Source organism: Muscardinus avellanarius, assembly GCF_963383645.1.
Source record: "Muscardinus avellanarius genome assembly, chromosome: 20".
NCBI lineage: Eukaryota > Metazoa > Chordata > Mammalia > Rodentia > Gliridae > Muscardinus > Muscardinus avellanarius.
This window is the reverse complement of record NC_137806.1, coordinates 35840355-35862441: the sequence shown is the minus strand read 5'-3', so window position 1 is coordinate 35862441 and position 22087 is coordinate 35840355. Positions and strand designations below refer to the sequence as shown.

General features: G+C 50.8%; 1 protein-coding gene across 1 annotated transcript; it reads left to right on the top strand.

Annotated features, from left to right (window-relative positions):
* Positions 1–1594: 1594 nt before the first annotated feature.
* On the top strand, positions 1595–20069 carry RAB4A (RAB4A, member RAS oncogene family; the record flags this gene model as incomplete). Its single annotated transcript, XM_080717143.1, has 7 exons — positions 1595–1625; positions 9101–9181; positions 10200–10314; positions 12479–12541; positions 13743–13897; positions 16561–16656; positions 19954–20069. The coding sequence occupies 7 exons, from the start codon at positions 1595–1597 to the stop codon at positions 20067–20069; spliced, it is 657 nt and encodes a 218-aa protein (XP_080573269.1).
* Positions 20070–22087: the final 2018 nt, after the last annotated feature.

Below are 22087 nucleotides of genomic sequence, written 5' to 3'. Positions count from 1 at the left end.
AAGCCTTCAACTTTCACAATATAGAAACTGCCCACCGCTCTGATTTCACAGTACAATGTTTATTTCTACCACCTGTGTAGGTTTCAGGATTCTCTGGGTTCCGTTTCTGTCAATAACAAAAACTATCTCTGTACCCCATGGTTTCTTTCTGGTCCACCATAGTCTCGGGCAGGCAGTAAATTCAGACCTGAGGAAGGTGGCAGAAGCTTCTGCCCCCTGCTGGACCACTGTCTGTCCTTTGAAAGGCTTTAGCCAAAAGCAACCTGCCTGACTCAGAAACCCAAATCAAGCCCAAGCAGAAAGCCAAACAAGAGAGCAACAAAGTAAGTCATGGAAGAGAAGTGTATACAAAATAATCCTCAAAAATTACAGCTCACAATAATCTTTGTGATGTAGCAGCAAGGATCAAAGAGGAGAGTAAGATGTGGCCCCAAAGGCTTGGCATCCTAGCACTTAGAAGGATGCAGGTAGCTGCCAGCCTCAGCTACTTAGTGAGGCTCTCTGCAACTTTGTGAGACCTTGTTTCAAAATAAAGAATAAAAAACTGGGCTAATGCCCCTGGGTTCAATCCCCAGGTACACACACACACACACACACACACACACACACACACACGCCAAAGAGCAAGGGGAAGATGGGAACGCTGGCGCCAATTCAAGTGGCGGCCGGAGCCAAACAGACTAGGAGAAATGGATGTCCTAGCTTTTCAGGCACCCAGCCCCCGCCCTGGGGGTATTTTCAGAATGCCAGTGGAGCCAGGAACTAGGCCAGAACCTCAGAGGCTGCGAGGCCCTGGTCATACTCAGATGGACCAAACTTCCTGCCAAAATCCTCTTTCCAATAAATGTTTACCTCTACATTTCTTTAGGAAGGGAATTCACAATTGTTTTTTCCCCTTAAAGCAAAATACCCAGACTCCTAACTGAAGCACACCTGCAAGGCTTCCCAAGAAGGCATGTCCCCTACAGCCCTGTCCCTGCTAGGTGGGGCCAGACCAGGGCGACTGCACATGGGCCTGCCTCCCGGCATTCAGTCAGGCCTGAGCTTGAGAGACACCTGCTCCTGGCTGGCGTGGCCGAGGCTGCCCGTGCCAGTGTAGCCCACCATCTGGCCTGACCCGAGTGCAAACGCCCGGCCTCCAACATCAGGCCGCTGCAGATGCCCTCAATCCCCGCACTTCAGCACCTCACCTACTACAGCTCGCGCCGGGTGCGGGGGGGGGGGGGGGGGGGGTCTCTCCACCTCCCTCCCCCTCCCCCAACCAGCCTCCCCCACCAGCCTCCCCCCACCTCCCTCCCTCCTCCCTCCCCACCCACCTCCCTCCACGCTCCCCACCCCCTCCCCCCACTCACCCCCCTCCCCCCACTCACCCCCCTCCCCCCACCTCCCCTCCCTCCCCCCCTCCCCCCCACCTCCTCTCCCGCCGCGATCCGCCGCGGGGCTGGCCGTGCGCCTGCGCGGAGCCGAGTCCGGCTGGGCCGCAGCCCGGTGGCCGGCGCTAGGCGTGGGCACCCACCCGGCCCCGCTGCTCGGTCCTGCCCTGCGCTCCCTCCGGACCCGGACAGGACCTGGCCGCGCGGCGAGAGCCGGCAGCATGTCGCAGACTGCCATGTCCGAGACCTACGGTAAGACTGGGGCCAGGTCCGAGTCTCGGGTTCCAGGGCGCAGGCCTTGGGCGGGGCCGTGATCTGCTGGCCTGGGAGATCTGGAGGCCGCGGAGGTTGGGGATCTCGGGTGTCGGCAAGTGGGCGCCGGGCTGAGGCCTTAGGAAGCTCGGGGTCTCGGGCCGGGGGCGGCCCGAGTGATCTGGGGAGTCAGGAACCGCGGGGTCGAGCCCTGATCCTTGGGGCTTCCTCTTGCGCGCTCCCTGCCCCCACCAGTAGGTTTGAGTTTAATCTAAACCCCTCAGGGTGCTCCAGGCCCGTCGTCGGAGTAGAGTTCACCCAGAGCAGAGTCCACCTGCTCTGGGTGCTCTGCAGAAGTCCAGATGGCCTGTCCCCGTTGGCATTTCTTTCTTTGCACTGGGATTATAATCAGTTAACCATAGAGTAGCCCGTTTTCCTCCGAAGCTTCTGCTTCACCTCTCCCCTCTCTCCCTCCCTCCTCTTCTCCACTCTCCTGTATTATGGGGATTTATAAGCTGTCTTCTTACCTGACCATAAGTACAGTGGGGGCAGAGCCCTCTTTCTTTGTTTCTCCTACAGCACCCCAACCTGGATGTGTTGGGCAGTTCTGTTTTTTCTCGACAAACGAAAGCTTTCCTGATTCATAACAGAACTCCCTCTGGAGCTAACTACTTGTACTTTGTATGGGTGCTGAGTACCTCCGCCTCCTTGATCACTCCTTCATCTCAGTGTACCCTGGGACAGAGGACTTGAGTAACAGGCGGGAGAGGCTCCCTTAAGGAAGTGTGGGTCTGGGCCTCAGGCCTGTGTGTGCCTTCCTCCATGCCAGGAGGGCCCCGGAGCACAGAGAAGCCCACACAGCTCCTGGCCTTGAGGAGTATAGTCTAGTGGGAAGAGTGTTGGCCCAACCGTGACACTGATGCATGGGTAATTTAAAAACAGGCAAGGACCTGGTAGTGAGGTGGGGCATGCTTGTCATCCCAGTGCTTGGGAGGCTGAGACAGGAGGATCGCAGGTTCAAGGCCAGCCTGAGCTACTTAGGCCCTCCTCAACTTAGTGATACCCTCTTTCAAAATAAAGAATAAGCTGGGTGTAGTGGCTTATAATCCCAGCATTTGGGAGACTGAGACCAGAGGATCATAGTTCTCTGACAGCCTCAGCTACTTAGTGAGGTCCTCTGCAACTTAGTGAGACCTGTCTCTACAACTTAGTGAGACCTGTCACAAATAAAGAATGAGAAATAGGGCTGGGGGTGTAGCTCAGAGGTCAAATGTCCCTGGGTTCCATTCCCAGACCCACACACACACACACACACACACACACACACACAAAGAATAAAAAAATAGGGCTGGGGGTGTGGCTTGGGGGGGTAGAATGCTCCTGGGTTCAATTCCCCAGTGCCACAAAAAAAAAAAAAAAAAAAAAAATAGGCAAGCTACAGGGCACCGTCTGTGCAGGTGTGTGTGAGGAGGGCCCAAAGGTGTCAGCCAGGTGTAGAACCAAGCCTGTACCTCTGGCCTGGCACCACACAAGGCAGGGCAGGGTGAGGAGGCACAGAAGGGCCTTGGGGAGGCTGGCCTTGGGGAGGTGGGAACACTGGGAGCATGGTGTGGCTCACAGTGTGCCTGGCATTGCGTCGGGGAGTGCCTGTTTTCATGACAGTGGACTTGATGCCTGTCCCCATCAGCCCAGAGAGTCTTCCAGAGTTCTGTGTTGTCAGAGCTGCAGGTGCCCCGGTTCTATAGAAGGCCACAGTCAGACGCATCACCAGCGAAACAAGCCCTCTGCCACTTCTCATTTTGTCTGCACCTGGTTTCCAAGCACTCCCTGGCCCATGCTCTTCTCCCTTGGAAAGCAGGTCAGAAGCACCAGGGAGGGGTAGAAGGTCCACAAAGAAGACGCCGCAGGCCATGGATTCTAGGAGACAGTGATGGCCCAGGGAGCCTGCCTCCAAATCTCCACCTCACCCAAGACAGTGTGAGCTGAGATGTCAGACATCACAGAAGTGGACCCCGGTCACGAGGCGTAGCCAGAGTTCTCAGTTCATAGCACCTTCTAAATGTCTTTACTCTCTCCTAACTCTGAATGTAGCCCTTTCTTCCAAAAAAGGAAATTAGAGGAAACTATAAAACTAATAGAAACCAATAAGTAGAAATTTAGTTCACTTACTTATTATTTATTTTATGTGTGTGGTACTGGCAATGGAACCCAGGGGCTTTCTATCTCCAGGCTGTGTCCCCAGACCTATTTTACTTTTTATTTGGGAACAAGGTCTCACTAAGATGTGAAGAACCTCACTAAGTTGTGGAGCTGGCTTCAGACCTTGATCCTACTGTCTCAGCCTCCCAAGTAATTGGATTTTAAGTGTATACCACCACACCTGGCTAGAAAATTGTTTTAAAAAGTGCTTGTAGCCAGTCAGGTGGTGCACACTTGTAATCCCAGTGTTGAGAGGCGGAGATAGGAGGAGAACAGGTTCACGGCCAGCCTCAGCACTTTAGCAAGGCCCTCTGAGTTAAGCCCTGTTTCAAAAGAAAATAATTGGGGGAGGAGGGTCTGGGGATGGAACCCAAGGGCACTTGACCTCCGAGCCACACCCCCTGCCCTATTTTTATTCTTTAATTTGAAACAGGGTCTCACTAAGTTGCTGAGGGCCTCGCTAAGTAGCTGAGGCTGTCTGCGAACTGCGATCCTCTTGTTTCAGCCTCCCAAATGCTGGGATTACAAGCATGCGCCACCACGCCCAGCTAAGAAAAGAATTTATAAAAAGCGCTTGTGTGGCCATTGAGATTGTCAATCTAGCCAGGCATGGTGGCACACGCTTGTAACCCCAGAGCTTGGGAGGCTGAGACAGGAGGATTGCATAGATTCGAAGCCAGCCTCAGCTACTGAGTGAGGCTCTCAGCAATTTAGTGAGACCCTGTTTCCAAATATAAAATAGGTCTGAAAGTGTAGCCCAGGGGTAGAAAGCCCCTGGGTTCCACCCCCAGTACCAAGAGAGAGAGAGAGAGAGAGAGAGAGAGAGAGAGAGAGAGATTGATTGATTGTCAATCTAAAAGTCACCCAAAACCAAGGCCAAGGCTGTTTGCCTTCAGGTATTGTTGGCCATATTTGCATAGAGTTGTTCTCCAGAATAAAACCATCAGGTTCCTCCTTTCTGGACACCTGCCTCAGTTGGCAAAGGAATGTTTGCTTTGCCTTTAAGCAGGGCTCATTTCCCCTCTTCTGTAAAAGGCAGCCTTGTGCAGTGTGAGGGGACCTGATGAAAATTGGGGCTGCTAAGGAGCCAGGTCCTCCTGCAGTGAGCAGATCAGAGCAGCCACTTCACCGGTCCCAGACAGAGTGTCAAACGTTCTTGCTCTGAAGCCACTACATGAACTCTGCACTTCAGCTTTTATAATATTGTAAAACAAAATTGTAGTGTTAAACGGGTGGGTTGCAGAGCAAACCCTCAGTGTGAATATCACTAGCCTGAAGCAAGGTCCTCCCAGATAATTTGAGGGATAAGCCACTGTAGGTTGTGCTGTGACCTTCCAAATGCAGGGTGCCACCTAGGCCTGCTCTTCTGTTCCGTCTCGATGCCCTGGGGTCACGCTGCATGGTGATCTTGATCTTCTGGTTCTTCTGCTTCTCTTGGGCACTTGGTTCTGGCATCTCAAACGTCGTAAGGAGGGGAGAACAGTGTGTAGATGGAGAAGAGGCATTGATAAATTGTGAACGAGTGGATGTGTTTTGGTGCAAGGTATGGCATCTGCTTCTCAAGTATAAATTTTTAATCATGCATAAAAGCAACTTAAGAAAAAAGCCTCTGTCCTTGCCATAATTAGCAAAGTTATAAGTGGCGCGTGTGTTCATGACACTGCTGTTTCTCTGGTTTGCCTGCTGCAGTTATCAGGGTAGCACTCACAGAATAAGCGCTGACCTATGGGCCAGTGGGGACACTGCGAATCTGTGCTGCTCATGATCAGAGTGAATCTTTTGAGACAAGACTGCAAGCTCATCTTATTCCTCTGTCCTGAGCAGCCCTGATCTCGGCTGGCCTTCTGAGGATGCTGAAAGGGGCTTGACTTGATTCCATTTGAGAGGGCATATATTTTCCTTTCCGCTGCAGAATATCAAAGACCAAAACAAGTAAGAAGCCTGCCTGCAAGTCATAGTTTCCTATTTCCCTTGTGGCAGAAGCCAGTTACAGTGTACATGCCATGAATGCAGCTCTAATTAAACATCTGTAGATTACATTGTCCCTCTTAAGAGGACACACCAGGCAGAGGTTGAAAATAATGAAAGCAAATGTCCTTCTGAAAATTCAGATCTGAAACCAGCTCACAGTGCTTGGAAGCCAAGGCGCTCAGGCTCTCGGCTGCGGGTCTGACCACTGTCATGTGCAGCCTGAATGTGCCTCTGAAGACAAGCCTTCAGGTCCAGGGAAAGTTGGGCAGGCAGTCAAAGGCGCCTGGGTGGGATCACAGCCCCACAAGGAAGGCAGCTGGGAGGCTGTGCCTAGAGGCGGGCTGGAGCTGGGCAGGCGCTCAACTGTGGCCTGAATCCCCTGTCGCAGGCAACCAGACATCTGCCTTCATAGCTATTAAGTGTTTGCTGAGTGAACACCCCTCACTCCAAACATGTCTGCTTAGCAGCCTTCCTCTTATACCTGAGCTGATTCAGCCCAAATAAAACTTGTTAAAATACCATGATTAGCAAGCTTCTATTTGGTAGACCTTGGCCACTAGTGATGGTCATGTCGAAGGCTTCCCCCACAAGTGGCCCAGCTAGAAAGGCCTGGGGTAGGAAGATGTGTTATTCACAGTAATCCACGAGGAGACCCGGGCCGGCCAGTTTGGAAACTCAGCCATGGTGTCAGAGACCTACACTCTTCTTCTCTTGCTCCTCATTTGTAAAGTGGCTGCCGCTTGTCACCTGGGTATGCTTTCGAGTTTGAATCTACCGAAATCAGAGGCCTTCCCCGCGCTGGCTGCCAGGCGGCCAGGGTGGTGCTTCGCCCCGAGGGGCTCTACCCTGTGCGTTGTAGCCAATCTCTGGCAGTGTTGGGGGCTGGGAACAAGCACTGTGGGCTCCAAGGTCAGCCTGAGCTGATGCTGGACTTTAGGGTGGTGGTTAAGAGACTACCCACAGCACCCTCTCTGTCACCAAGTGTGAGTGGCCGCTGAACTCCAGCTTGCTTGCGCTTTCTGTACTTTTTTTGTGTGTGTATGTGGTACTAGGGATGGAACCCAGGGACATTCTACCTCCGAGATACACCTCTAGCCCTATTTTATTCTTTTTTTTTTTTTTTTGAAACAGGTCTCACTAAGTTGCTGCTGGCATCACTAAGTTGCTGAGACTAGCCGTGAACCTGCGATCCTCCTGTCTCGGCCTCCCAAGTACTGGGATTACAGACGTGCCCCACCACGCTCTGCCTTCCTTCTGTACTTTGCCAGTGAGTGATCTCCCCTGTCCTCTCCTACCCCAGGATGAGAGCCACTGCCAGGTGTGGATGATTCCTCGTCTTCTGGGAAGGACCCAGAATTCTCTTGTCATTTTGCAAATGGCATGTACTGACATTTTATTTCAATTCTTCAATTCTCTGTGAAACTGCTAAAAAAACTCACATTTTGAAGACCAAAATGGCTCCTCTTTAGAGCCACTTTGCAATAATACTGGGAAAACAGAAGGTGGCTACTTGGCGGATGTGATTTCCCAACTTTTTATATGTTAGCACCTTGAGTAATTTTGTCGTGAACATGGATATAAAGTAGAACACTGTTACATACTTTTATAAGAAAGAGCTGTTTTACAGAGTGTGTGTGTGTTACTGGGGATGGAACCCTGGGACCTTCTACTTCCAGGATATACCCCTAGACCTTTTTATTTCTTTATTTGGAAACAGGGTTTCACTAAGTTACTGAGAGCCTCACTGAGTTGCTGAGGCTGACCTAGAATCTGTGATCCTCCTATCTCAGCTTCCCAAGTACTGGGATTACAAGTGTGCACCGTGACCACGCCCAGCCTTAGATTATCTTTTTCTCTTTTTTTTTTTTTTTTTTTTTTTTTTTTTTTTTTTTTTGCGGTGCTGGGGATGGAACCCAGGGACATTCTACCTCTGAGCTACACCCTCAGCCCTATTTTTTATTCTTTATTTTGAAATAAGGTCTCATGGAGTTGCAAAGGGCCTCACTAAGTAGCTGAGGCTGTTCAGGAACCTCAATCCTCCTGTTTCAGCCTCCCGAATGCTGAGATTATAAACTTGCACCACCACGCCCAGCTTATCTTTTTAATATTAAATTCTATAACAAGATGTTGTTGCACACCTATAATCACAGCAGCCGGCTCCTGGGGGAGGCCAAGTGGAGCTGGTGGTCTCCCACCACATCAGGCATGGCACCAAGGCCAAGCCAGATGCAGCCACTAATGAAAACATTAACTACTCTGCTTTCTATGACTCTAGTTGGAGTGCTCTGCAGAGCATCTTGGCAGTATCCTTGCCCTTGTTTCTTTATAGAGTTTGGCAGGCTTTATCTCTCAGTAATCTAAATTGAATTCATCAGTCGGCTCTTTTATGTACTCTAACCCACCCCAGGGTTGGGGAAGCTGGTTTTGTGACGCCTCTTCCTCTTGTCTGTGCCCTATGCCGGCAGCCCACTTCCTTTTCTGGGCAGTTTTTCGCTTAGAAGGGTGATTGTATTCATGAATGTTATTGCATCAAGTGAAGAACAACTAAAAGGTGATTTCTACACGGGGCGCCCGGCTCCCTGCTAAGCCGCTTGCTTCTGACCTGACCCCTTGAACAGAGCAGCACGGTCACAACCCAAACCCCGCTGCAATCTGGGCTGCAAATGCTGAGTCCACAGACACCCCGCTTCCTCGTGGCATGTGATGCAGGTGGACCCAGGCAGCCCAGCCCCCGCTCCTGTTCCCTGTGCTGTGCAAGCCTGGCTCTGCCCTACTCCTCCCACCTCTGCTCAGCAGGCTGCCTGAGCCTCTCCCCAGCCATGGTGCCTGAGCCTCTTCTAACACTTCCTCCTGTGTGCTGTAGCAGCCCTCTTGCCACTGTCCTCTGATGACCTTGGGCCTGCACTCATTCCACAGGTCATCTGCCATGTGCCTTCCTCTGTCCATGGCTTCCAGACGCTGGCCAGGCTTTGGAACTCAGGCCTCTCCTGTCGCCTCCTCCTTCTGCAGCTCAGGGGCTGGCTTCGCAAATGGCACCTGTGTCCACAGCAGGTCGGGCCTCTGACCCTCCTGTCACCTCCCAAGCCCAGGTGCTGGCTCAGAGGCTGCTCCCAGGGCAGCTCCTGTCCAGCCCCTCTCACTCCAGCTGCATCTGGTCCTCAGCTCCAAGGCTGGGATTACAAGCTTGCGTCACCGGCTCAGTTACTTCTTTTTTTCTGTTAACAACTGAGGTTTCATTAAATTTTATGATCATAGTAAGTTCCCAGCACCCATTGAAAAATTATTTTTCATGTTCTGTCTTTCAGATTTTTTGTTCAAGTTCCTGGTGATTGGAAATGCGGGAACGGGCAAATCTTGCTTGCTTCATCAATTTATTGAAAAAAAATGTAAGCGACGTCCAAGGTCATTGTTTTGTGTATGTTTTCATGCTCAGATCTGCTGATGATAAGAACTTCTGAATTCTTTTTCAGGGGAAAAAAAAACATAGTTTAAAACGCTTGTAAATAGTGTTAAGAAGGTGGCCATGTTCTTAACCTTTCAGTTACATGATTGAGTTTTTATTAAGTTAGGGGTTCCATTTAATAGTGGCCCAGTGTTCCCTGGAGCTCAGAGATGAGATGATGATGTCCAAAGGACAGGCTGATGCCTTCCCTGCTCCCCGAGAAGAACGGGCACCATTGGCCAGGTGCACCCCTGACTTCCAGGCTACTCCGATTCTGTCCACAGTTGTCCTGGGTAGACTGTGCTGTGTGCTGGCCCACCCTCCCACCACACAAAGTCTTCTATAGATGTGTGTTCCATGGGGCTTAGAACACGTGGTACCAATTTCTCCAGTGAATTCATCTTTAATTTTTACCATGCAGCACCAGAACTCATGAAAGCTCAGCACTTGTGATGTTCACTGGGGTTTGTTTTGGGTTTGCCTGAGGCTCAGGTCCCGTTTTCCCTCCGTTCCCGTAGCCCTGGATGTCTGCCGTGTCACTCTGGGCCATGGCACATCTCCTTCCTTAGCTGTCATTTCTTAGAAACCTGTCCTCTCCTATAGTTGGATCAGGCAGCACCTCATTACACTCTCACGACAGGGTGGTGGCATCGGGTGCTCCCCAGGAAGAGTTCTCAATGGTGGACAGCAGGACTTCTCTGATTCAAGACAGCTCTTCCTCTGAGCGCACTTTGGATTTCAGGGAGCTGGGAGGAGGCACTTTATTGTCTCTTTGAGGATGGGGACTGTGTATATTTTGCCTAAAGCAATGAATCCTTTTTATCAGGCATTGTGGGAATGAACCACTGAAGTGAATTGTGTTTCCGATGACACCACACTTGATTTCAGTGTCCCTTTTTTAAGTCCATAAGCCTGTTACCCAAATGTTTTAGAAATTAATGCCTTGCTCTTTTTTCTTTTAGTTAAAGATGACTCAAATCATACAATAGGAGTGGAATTTGGCTCAAAGATAATAAACGTTGGTGGTAAATATGTCAAGTTACAGATATGGGATACAGCAGGACAAGAACGATTCAGGTAGCTTTTTCTCTGACTTAACAGAAATACTTGAAAAGTAGTTTAGAAATTATTATAATCTCTCAGTACATGGGGTCTGCCATTGCACTGATCTCAGAAACTTCCCCTCTGGGAACTGTTTATTTCCTTTTTTAGCAAACTATAAAAGGTTTATTTTGGGGAGTGGAGGTACAGTTAAAGAGAAGGCCATGATAATAAAGAGTGGCACTCTAGAGAAACAGTCTGCAGCCATCTATTTCTGGAAGTGAAGACCAGCCTTGTCTTGTTGATAAGACAGCTAAAAGCCAGCACAGCTCTGGGAGTGTGGCTGAGCAAGCCCTCAGTGGGTACTCAGCAAGGCCTCTGAGCAGAGGCTACGCCAACTGACTGCTGAGCCCGAGCGCTGTGCCCACCACGCACATCTATCACTATGGGTCCACCGCAGGTGCTCAGAATGGAAGCCAGGGAGGAGATGGTCAGACGACTCTTCCTGCATTTCCCTTCTAAAGAGGACTTTTAAACACCTCTGGTGAGGGTTTTTTTTTTTTTTTCTTCTGTTTTGCATTCTCTGGAGCGGGTCCTGATGGTTGGTTCCACAGCCAGCAGAGCACCCTCCCTGCCTGGTGACCATGCGGTCACAGCTGTGCCAGGTGAGGACTCCGGGGCACGGTTGGGAGCTGTGTGGTGAGCTGCCGTTCCAGACCACAGGGTTGTGTCTGAGAGGTGTTCACAGGTGCACAAGTCAGAACAGATACTCATTTTCCAGAATTCGGTGAAATAAAGCTGACCAGCCACACACATTTCACTTTCTAATTAGAGCTGGATACACACTATATATGAAGTCTCAGTGATACAGCCTCTGCAGACTCCGCTCTACAGAGGTGCTGGCCCAACTCAGTGGTTCTAACACTGGCCTCCTCTCCTCTGGCCCCGTGGCTGGGAGTAACTGAGGCGGCCCCAGCTTGAGAAGTCTGGAATGGGAAGTGCTGGGGACAGGTCCACCCTAGACACTACACTGTGGCCTTGTTCCTGCCAAGTCACAGAAAGCCAGGCCTGGAGGCATCCGCTTCCACACAGGCACTGAGAGGTTCAGCTTCTGGGCTGCACAGGTCTAGAGTAGATGCCTGTGGCACAGTCTGGACGGGGGTGGGCGAGGCCTAGAAGAAATGCATTAAGTGAGCCTCCAGACGACAGCCTTTCCTGCTTCTGCCAGCTGTTAGCAGCTGGAAAAGGACACCTGAAGGGCAGATTCAAGGCTCTATACCAGTTTCTCAGCAAAATAGCCCAAGTTCTGCACCCCACTTCTGCTCCACCCACACATGCAAAGCCAGGCTGGCCCCTGCCTCATCCCTGCCAAACGTGGTATGTGCAGGCAGTGACAGGAGGGGCAGGGCCGCAGTCTGAGCTGAGGATAGAATGCTGAGTCACAGGTCAGTACAACAGAGACCCCAGGACCCAGCCAGACCTGCTGCCACAGGGCAGATTCAGAGGAAAATCAGGCTGGAGGAGGAAGCGGCTATGGGGAGGGAGAAGAGGAGGCCGGGACCTGCGCAGGGAGCGGCAGGTGGACACTCCTGCGCAGGGAGCGGCGGGTGGACACTCGGGTGAAGCTAGCTCTTGGGAGACTCCATATACAAAGCAGCAGTAGGCGAGGAGGGGTGAGGCCCCTGGGCACGTCCTGTGTGCAGTGGCAGCCCCAGGGCAAGAGTTGTTTGCTAGTGTAGAAGTCCTCCTCCAGGTGGGAGGAGGCCGGGCAGGGGCTGGAGGAGGCAGGGATTGAGCAAGTGGGGCGGAGCACTGGGGAGGGTGCTGCGCTCCAGGCTGGGGCGAGGCCGCTCGCCAGGACTTTGTTTCCCTGGAAGCAGCAGTGCCGTGGGGAGATGAGGGGCTTGCTGAGCCCTTCATGCCCACTAGAGCCTCCATCTGCAGGCTCCTCAGCCCCTTCTGCCCCTGAAAGAGCCCCTCCTGCTCTGGAGAACGCATCCTGCCTGTCCTACCTGCGACCTCCCACCCGTCGCTCCTGCACCATGATTTGCAGCAGAACGACCCTCACAGGGACACTCAGACGCAGTGTCATCCCTGTGTCATCGCTGTGATGTGGGTCACAAAGAAAATAGAGTTCTGTGGGAAGTTCATCGGTGAAGGGTCTCAGCCGGTGAAACTAAGCGTGGTGTCATTCTTTCAGATCCGTGACAAGAAGTTATTACAGAGGTGCAGCCGGGGCTCTGCTGGTCTATGACATCACCAGGTAATGCCCCTCCCCACTGCAGGCTGCGGCTCTGCACCGTAGGCCCTGTGAACCCTGCGCAGCGTGTGCTCCTGTCTAGGCAGGTAGCGGCGCTGCCTCCAGAAGGCCCTGGCTCTTTCTCGAGTCATAGAGGATGTCAATCCAGCCCCAACCACTACCCACAGACAGACCTGTGTCTGTGAGGCTTTAAATAAAGCCAGCCTTCTGTTCCATCACAGCTCCTAACACAGGTCCACAAGTCTGGGTTGCATGCTGAGTTATCAGAAGGAAGCCACAGGCGTGGGCTGGACCACCTGGCCCAGGACCCAGCTCCAATGGCTGGCTGAGTGACCTTTCAGGTTTGGGGCATTGGCTGCCTGAACCCTGGATCCCTTGTCTGTGAGAGGAGGGTGATAGTGGTGCGACCCTCATGGGATCAGACGCTTGAGCTAGTTAACAGAAAGCACTTACATGGTAGACACTGGCAATTTAATTAAAACTAAGTTTGATTGAGTTCGGTTCCCTGGTTGCTCTGGCCACGTTTCCAGCACTTAGCACCACTCTGACTGGTAACTGCAGGGTCAGAGAGCAGGCTCTAGGGCACTCCTGCCCTTGAGGAACTCCCATTGCTGACCCCAGGGGCCTGTCAGACACCCACAGTGCAGGACCTCCCCAGGGATCCTCCTGCAGAGGAGCCCGCCCGGGGAGAGAACAGCTCCAGCTGCTCTGTCTTTGCCTCTGAGGCAGCTCCTGCCTGGCCCAGGATGGGCTGGGCAGCAGTCCCAGAATGGACGCATCTGGTCAGGTCCTGAGCACCAGGGTGGCCGTGTGGCTTTGCACTGCCCAGTCTCAAGAGCCTCCGGCTCCTCATGACCAGGAGGATCGTAGCAGTCTGTCACAGTCCTTTTGAAGAATCGGTGTGAGCAAAGCTTCAGCCCACAGACAGCGGCCCGTAGCGTGAGATGAGTGTTGGCTGTGGCCACCAGGCACCCAGCCCCACGGGCACTTGTGAGGAGAACCCGGGCTCCTTTTCCCTTTGAACTCTGACTTGACAAACACTAGAATATTTGACTTCCCACCCCGTTTGGGGCACAGCCCGGTTGCTGCGTGGCCAGTAGGGCCTTTCCTGGAGTGTTGGAAAGAGTTGAGTAGAGAGGATGGTTGGGAAGAGTTGTGAGTTTTATAAAATACATGTATTATCTTCACAATCTTATGTACGCAGCCGAGAAACCTACAATGCGCTTACTAATTGGTTAACAGATGCCAGGATGCTGGCGAGCCCCAGCATTGTGATCATCCTCTGCGGAAACAAGAAGGATCTGGACGCCGACCGGGAAGTCACGTTCCTAGAAGCCTCCAGGTTCGCACAAGAGAACGGCAAGTGTCTCCTCGCAGCTTCTCAATGGCAGATTTGGGCACCGCACATCGCTTTGGGTTTAAACACCTACGGGATCGGGAGGCTGAGACAGGAGGATTGTAGGTTTGAGGACAGTCTCGGCAACTTAGCAAGACCCTGTTGCAAAATATAAAATAAAAAGAAGCTGGGCGTGGTGGCACATGCTTGTAATCTCAGCATTCGGGAGGCTGAGACTGGAGGATCATGGTTCTTGGACAGCCTCAGCTACTTAGTGAGGCCCTCTGTAATTTAGACACTTTCAAAATAAAGAATAAAAAAAAAAATAGGGCAGGGGGTATAGCTTGGAGGTCGAATGCCCCTGGGTTCTATCCCCAGACCCACAAAAATAAATAAATAAATAAATAAATAAATAAATAAATAAAGCTGAGGGTGTAGCTCAAAAGTAAAATGCCCGTAGGTTCAGTCTTCAAGATCTAAAAGAAAAAACAAACAGAACAACAACAAAAAAAAAAACGCCCACTTACTGCACTTTAAAGATTAAACTGTGTTTAGAAAATGTGGAGTGTTCACTATAAATTACACATTTTCAACATATTGTGTTCTGCCTACAGAAGTTACCGTGTGAGAAAAACACGTGCATTGACATTCTTTAATCACTTTTTGCTCTGGGGTCTCTAAAAGAGCTCTTCTTTTTGGGTATTTTGAAACAAAGCTATTTTTTTACCCTAGGAAGCAGCAAAGAAATACCTGGCTTGCTAGTTTTATTTCACTTACACCAAACACAAGTCACGGTTATAGGTGACTTTGGTTTTGTTTGTTTGCAGTACTGGGGATGGAACCCAGGGACATTCTATATCTGAGTGACACCTCCAGCCCTAATTATTTTATTCTTTATTTTGAAACAGGGTCTCACTGAGTTGCGAGGGGCCTCACTAAGTAGCTGAGGCTGTCCATGAACCGCGATCCTCCTGTCTCCGCCTCCTGAATGCTGGGATTATAAACGTGCACCACCAGTGACTTTAAACTTCTCTGTATTTCTATATTGGATGCATGTGACCACTACATAAAACTGGTGGCTTGTCATGGATAAAAGGGTAATAAAAAATGAGACATTTTTGGCTGGGCGTGGTGGCCCACGCTTGTAATCCCCATGCTTGGGAGATAGAAACAAGAAGATCACGCAGGTTCAAAGCCAGCCTCTCTGGCTTAAGAGACACTGTTTCTAAATAAAAATATAAAATAGGTCTGGGAGTATAGCCCAGAGGTAGAAGGGTTTCCAGGAACCCCAGTACCACCCCCCCCAAAAAAAAGAGACATTTTAGATAAGTTTGATTTTAAGAGCCAGCCAAGAAATAGAATACCCTAATGTCAGTATTTAATCAGCCTCTAGGACCCCAAACAGCACTCTTACAGCTTGCTGGGTTTCCTGCTGAGACATGAACCTGAGAAGCGGGTGAAATGGTGACCGTGTGTGAAGGGGCTGTGTAAGGCACAGCTGAGTGCGACCTTTGGGAAGGGTCCTTTGCCGGTCAGAGCAGAGGCCATGCTCCTGAGCGGGCCCACGCAGACTTTGGGGTCGGCGGCGACTGGAGGGTTGAGAGCCTCGACTCACCCCATCTGTTCATGCAGATTGGTAGCCTGCGGTGCCACCCTCTAGAAAGTGCAAATGTCTGCAGGTCACGTTTGTAGTGAAAGACAGATTATTTGTAGAAGGGAATTGATGCTTCCCCGTGAATCAAGGGCCATGGCTCTTTTAGGCCCTCCTGGCCACCTGCCTCCCTCCTGGTAAGCAAAAGCCACGTCAACAGGTCAGGGGCCAGCACAGATAATGGTTAGTGTTCAGAAAAGAGTAGACTCAAGCTAGGCGTGGTGGGTACGCTTGTAATCCCAGCGTTTGGGAGGCTGAGACAGCAGGATCACGCAGGTTCAAAGCCAGCCTCAGCTACTTAGTGAGGCTCTCAGCAACTTAGTGAGACCCTGTTTCCAAACAAAATATAATAGGCCTGAGAGTGTAGCCTGGAGGTAGAAGGCCCCTGGGTTCCATCCCCAGTACCACAAAAAAAAAGAAGGAAGGAAGGAAGGAAGGAAGGAAGGAAGGAAGGAAGGAAGGAAGGAGAGTAGAGTCTCTCCAGCATTTTTTGTTTGTTTGTTTGTACTGGAGATTGAACCTAGGGCCTTGTGCATGGCACATGAGCACTCCACCACTGAGCTATACCCCCAGGCCGTGTGTGTGTGTGTGTGTGTGTGTGTGTGTGTGTGTGTGTGTGTGTTTGGAGACAGGGTCTGGCTAATCCCTCTAACATTTTTTTAAAAAAAACATTAACATGACAGGCTGGGCTTGGTGGTGCATGCCTGTAATCCGAGTACTTGGGAGGCTGGGAGGATGGCAGGTTTGAGGACAGTCTCAGCAAGTAGTGAGACTCTCATTAACCTAGTGAGACTTTGTTTCCAAATAAAAATAAAAATAGGACTGGAGGTGCAGCTCAGAGGTAGAATGCCCCTGGGTTCAATTCTCAGTGTCACAAATAAAGATTAATACGTATTGATTTTGTGTTTATAAATAGATGACTGTAGGTCATAAGTATGTTTTTCCTGCTGGTCTAAAAGAATACTGAGAAGTCTATTCGTAGCTGAGAAACACAATCATCTTCTAAATATGGCCCATGTCTCGATGTCACTTCAGAGCTGATGTTTCTGGAAACAAGTGCGCTGACTGGAGAGAACGTGGAAGAGGCTTTTGTGCAGTGTGCAAGAAAGATACTTAACAAAATTGAATCAGGTAAAAGCCTTTGGAGGGAAGGGTCTTCTGTGTGTCCCACCTGGGGCTCAGCGATGCCTCTTTCTACCACATCCAGACCTGATGGGCAAAGTGAATTCTCTCTGCGCCTCTCAGCCTAACATCACCGTTCCTGGGATTGAAGGTCCATGCCTGGACGCAGGCCTCCGTGCGAGGCAGTGTCTTCAGGCCAAGGGCTGTGGGCACCACTGGACAAGGATGGCTTTAGGAAGGGACCCACAGAATGAGAGCTTTTCCTCTTGAGCATCAACAAAGCCAAAAGTGAAGCTGAACACTGGGCAACGGTACAGCTTCATTTGGTGGCGAAGTGAACCCTGCTCAGAAGCAGCTTCTCCACCCAGGGCTGAAGGCCTGCAGATTCAGGACAAGGATTGCGAGGAGCGGGGAGAAGGGGGCCTCTTCCAGGAACTTGCAGCCACCTCTCTCGACTCACTTCAGGGTCTGGTGTTCCTGGTCATGGCAGCTGGTGGTGTCTTTACCCTTGAGAAGGGGTAGAGAGACCAGGCAAGTTCAAGTCAAATCAACACTGCATATAGTTCCAGATAAAACATTTCTCAAGTGATCAACATGTCTACACACAGAGCTGAGTAGAATCTGACCCAGAGGTTAGAGCAGAAAAAGAGAGACACAACGTGAAGAAACATCCCATCCCGTTCTGGTCACCTACAGACATTTGCGCCCAAGTGAGCAGTCAGCCTTTGCAGCTAAGTGATCTTTGTTTGGGTGAGACCCAGGCAGCCATCGGCACACACACACTTACAGCAGAGCCAGTGGGACCAACAGAGTCTTACCCGCTGTGTGGCCTCCACAGTCAGTTAAGACCAAGCGAAGATAGAGGGCTTGTCTAGGTTTTTCATTTTGACATCAGAGCAGTTGGTTTGGGGTGGGGAGGTGAAGAGGAAGGTCAGGGAAGCGGAGGCCAGGGTGATGCTGTCATGGACGGAAAGCTGGGAGAGGCGGGGACTTGGAGAAGCAGGGCTCACCTTGGGTATGCCCAGGCAGGAGGTGTCTGCCAGCCTGAGGGAGAGCACTGGCACCATCGACACGTAGGGACGCAGAGGCGAAGGAACTGAGAGTCTGGAAAAGCAGCGGTCAAGACAGAGCCCTGGAGAGGAAGGATGAGTGGAGAGAGAGCAGCCCGCCGGAGAGCCAGGAGAGGACGTGTCAGAGGTGTGAGGAGAGCTCTGGACTCAGCCTCTCTTCAGCCAGCTATGAGCATGTCAGGGGGGTTTATTAGCAGCTGGAAGCAGAAGGTCTCAGCAGAGGATTCTGCTGAAAACCCCACTGGGTGGGCAGAGCAATGAACAGTCATCAAGAGCCCTGGGCAGCAGACCAAGTGCTGCCAACCAGTTGCAGGTGGAAGGCAGAGGGCAGAAGCAGCTCCTCCCTGGGGCCACAGGAGGCAGGGTCAACTCAAAGCAGCTGCCTGGACAATGTATGTAAATGCAGAGAGAAGTTACAGAGGGTGGTGAAGGAGGGACAGGGACCAGGGGCTAGGAGGGCTGCAGGTTGGCCGGGCCTCAGCCGGAGCCGATACCCCAGCCTTTTGTATGGTTTGACCAGAAAATGAGAGCCCTGTGAAGCCCGGTAGAACAGACTTTAAGATACTGTTACTTTTAAGCCTCTAAGATACTGTTAGTTTTAAGTCTCTAAAATGCTGTTTACTCTTTAGGTTGGCTTGGTGTTGGGCATCACTAGGCTTAGAATATGCCTTGTTTTTGTTGTTGTTATTGTTGTTTATTTTTTGTTTTGTTTTTGTTGTGCTAGAGATTGAACCCAGGGGCATTTTACCTCCAATCGACACCTCCAGCCCTTTATTTATTTATTAAAAATTGGAAACAGGTTCAGTAAGTTGTTGAGAGCCTCACTGAATTGCCAAGGCTAGCTTCCAACCTGCAAGCCTCCTGTCTCAGCCTCCCAGGTCCTGGGTGGCAGGCGTGCGCCGCCATGCACAGCTAGCACATGCCTTGTTGAAATGAACTTACCTTTTCCTGTGGCCCCTGAATGTCACAGTGTGCCTCAACTCACGTGAGCCTTCGAGATGCACTTCTTCCGAGAGCATCAGAGTCAGAATTATACACAGATGAGGAAAATACCAGGTATAAACTTGAATTTTTCAGGGATGCTTTCCGCTGTGACCTTCAAGTGGACAGCATAAGCGTCTGGTTCGAGACCACGTTCCCGCCTCCCACATGGAGCCGCACACGGCACTGCAAGTCAGTGCAGAGACTTTCCGTGTGCCTGTGTACGCAGTGTCCACGTGTAGACACACGCATGAGGTGCTTGCTCACCATGTGCGTGGCTGTGAAATACAGAGCCAGTCTGCCCTAGACGTCTGGGCTGCTGCTGCCATCTTGGCCAAGCTACACCAATAACCTCTCGCACCATCCCACCATGCCCCGGTATGTGTAATTGAAGTCCCAACAGTGGCACGCTGGGCCCCACATGCATGCAGGCCAAACGAGGCCGTAGGTCCTCCTAGCAACCAATACCCTGCTAAGCTGTGTCCACAGGGTGTTCGTCTGAATTGTTTTTACTAGTCTAGTAAGTGGGCGGTGGTAGCCCTGTAGTTAGAGATATACCTGTTTACATAACATGCACATCATTTCAAATTCAAGAAGTTCAGGAATATACCATGAAAAGCGCCGTGTGTCATGGCAGAGAGAAGCCAAGTTCCTGCCACCCAGACTCCTGGAGGCCCTGTCACTGTCGGGCTTGGGTCCTTCCAGAGTGTTTAATGCCTGTGCACACAAACACCTGTGTTTTTCCCTCATTCTTCAAGATGATGGTAGGTAAGCCAGGAGTGGTAGCACATGTCTGTAATCCCAGTACTTGGGAGGCTGAGCCAGGAGGATCACAGGTTCAAAAACAGCCTCAGCAACTTAGCAAGGCCCTCAGCAACTTAGTGAGACTCTGTTTCAAAATAAAAAATAAAATAGGAAAGACCGGTATGGTGGCACATGCTTGTAATCCCAGTACTTGCAGGCTGAAACAGGAGGATTGCGCAGGTTCGAAGCCAGTCTCAGCCACTTAGTCTCTCAGAAGCTTAGTTAAACTCTGTTTCCAAAGAAAATATAAAATAGGTCTGAGAGTATAGCCTGGAGGTAGAAGGCCCTTGGGTTCCATCCTCAGTACAAAACACACACACACACACACCAGAAACAAAGACATGTATGAGGCTCTGGTGTTCTGCACTTTGCTTTTTCTCGCCTAGTATATGTGGGGGTCACAGAATCATACAGCTCTTTTAAAGAACGTTGCACTGTGCTTAACCCTCAGGTGAGCTGGACCCAGAGAGGATGGGCTCGGGCATCCAATATGGAGACGCGGCCCTGAGACAGCTGCGATCACCGCGGCGCACACAGGCCCCGAGTGCACAGGAGTGTGGCTGTTAGAAGCCAGGACCCAGGTGGGTGCCGCTGGCAGCCAGGGCCACATGCCTTCCCACAGGATTTGGTGGCACAAAGCTGCCCTGTGAAAAAGACAGAGATGCATGCTTAGTAGGAGCTTCTTACGAAAAGCCACAGGCAGAGCCCCTCCACCTTCCCCTTAGTGAGGAAATGGCCCTGGCCTGGCAGGTCTCCCTACATGTGCTTTCTGCTGCTGGTGAGGCTCGTTTATAAACTGATGGGTGCTGGGCATGGTGGCACACGTGTAATCCTTGTGCTTGGATGGGAGGCTGAGACAGGAGGACTGTAGGTTTGAGGACAGCCTCAGCTCCTAGCAAGACTCTCAGCAACCTAGCCAGACCCTGTTTTAAAAGCAAACAATTACAAAGGGCTGGAGGGCAGCTTGGAGGCGGACGCCCCGAGCCCAGCCTCCAGTGGACACCGTCGATGTCTCCACTTGACTTTTTTCTTTTTCTTTCTTTTTTTCCAATACTGAGGATAGGATCTGGGGCATTCTATCTCCAAGCTACATCCCCAGTCCTATCTTTCTTTCTTTCTTTCTTTCTTTCTTTCTTTCTTTCTTTCTTTCTTTCTTTTCTTCCTGTGGGTTTGGGGATGGAACCCAGAGGCATTTGACTTCTGAGCTATACCCCCTGCCCTATTTTTTATTCTTTATTTTGTTTTTTTTTTTTTTTTTTGTGGCACTGGGGATGGAACCCAGTGGCCTTCTACCTCCAGGCTACACTCCCAAACCTATTTTATATTTTATTTGGAAACAGGGTCTCTTAAGCCAGCAGAGGCTGGCTTCAAACCTGCGCAATCCTCCTGTCTCAGCCTCCCAAGCTCAGGGATTACAAGTGTGCGCCACCATGCCCAGCTTTTATTCTTTATTTTGAATCAGGGTCTCACTGAGTTGCAGAGGGCCTAAGTACCTGAGGCTGGCTGTGAACCGCAATCCTCCTGTCCCAGCCTCCCAAGCGCTGGGATTACAAACATGCGCCACCATGCCTGGCCTTCCATTTGACTTTTAAAGCACCCTCTTACCGGGCACGGTGGCGCACGCTTGTAATCCCCGCACTTGGGAGGCTGAGACAGGAGGATCACATAGGTTCAAAGCCAGCCTCAGCTATTTAGTGAGGTTGTCAGCAACTTAGTGAGACCCTGTTTCCAAATAAAGTATAAAACAGGTCTGGGAGTGTAGCCTGGAGGTAGAAAGCCTCTGGGTTCCACCCCCAGTACCACCAAAATAAATAAATAAAGCACCCTCTTGGCCGGGCATGGTGGCACATGCTTCTAACCCCAGTACTTGGGAGGCTGAGATAGGAGGATCGCACAGGTTCGAAGCCAGCCTCAGCTACTTAGTGAGGCTCTCAGCAACTTAGTGAGGACCTGTTTCCAAATAAAGTATAAAATAGGTCTGGAGGTTTAGCCCAGAAATAGAAAAGCCCCTGGGTTCCACCCCCAGTACCACCACCAAAAAAATTAAATTAAATAAATAAATAAAGCACCCTCTTTGCTCTGTTCACTGCAGTGGACTTATGTATGGTCAGCATTACCTAAGTATTCTTCTTTTGAAGTGTGGACTAATCCCCTGCAGGCTTCAAGCTGGATTTGCGGATGCATTTGCAAGTATGCTGATTCTAAACTGCTCTTCATATTTTCAGGTGTCTACATGGTATTGGGACAGTGGCCGGAACATGAAGAATATGAAGGGTTTTTTTACCACCATCTTTTCTACTCTATGGAAGTAGATCTTTGTGAAGGGAAAACATAATTTGGGGTATGATTCAAGCTGGTTAGCATGGCCAGAAGCCATATAATAAATCTGACCGAGGGACGGTTCTGTTAGATCACACATGTATATAAACATGCCCCAGCCTCCCTTTCACCTTCTGTCTAGAACACGGCTTGTACTGTGCAACTCAGTACGTTCCCACAGCATGCATCTGGTGTGCAAAATGGCAGGATGTTGCTCTAAACTCAGTTCCACGTTTTTTAATCATAAGAACTGAGATCTGTTCAAG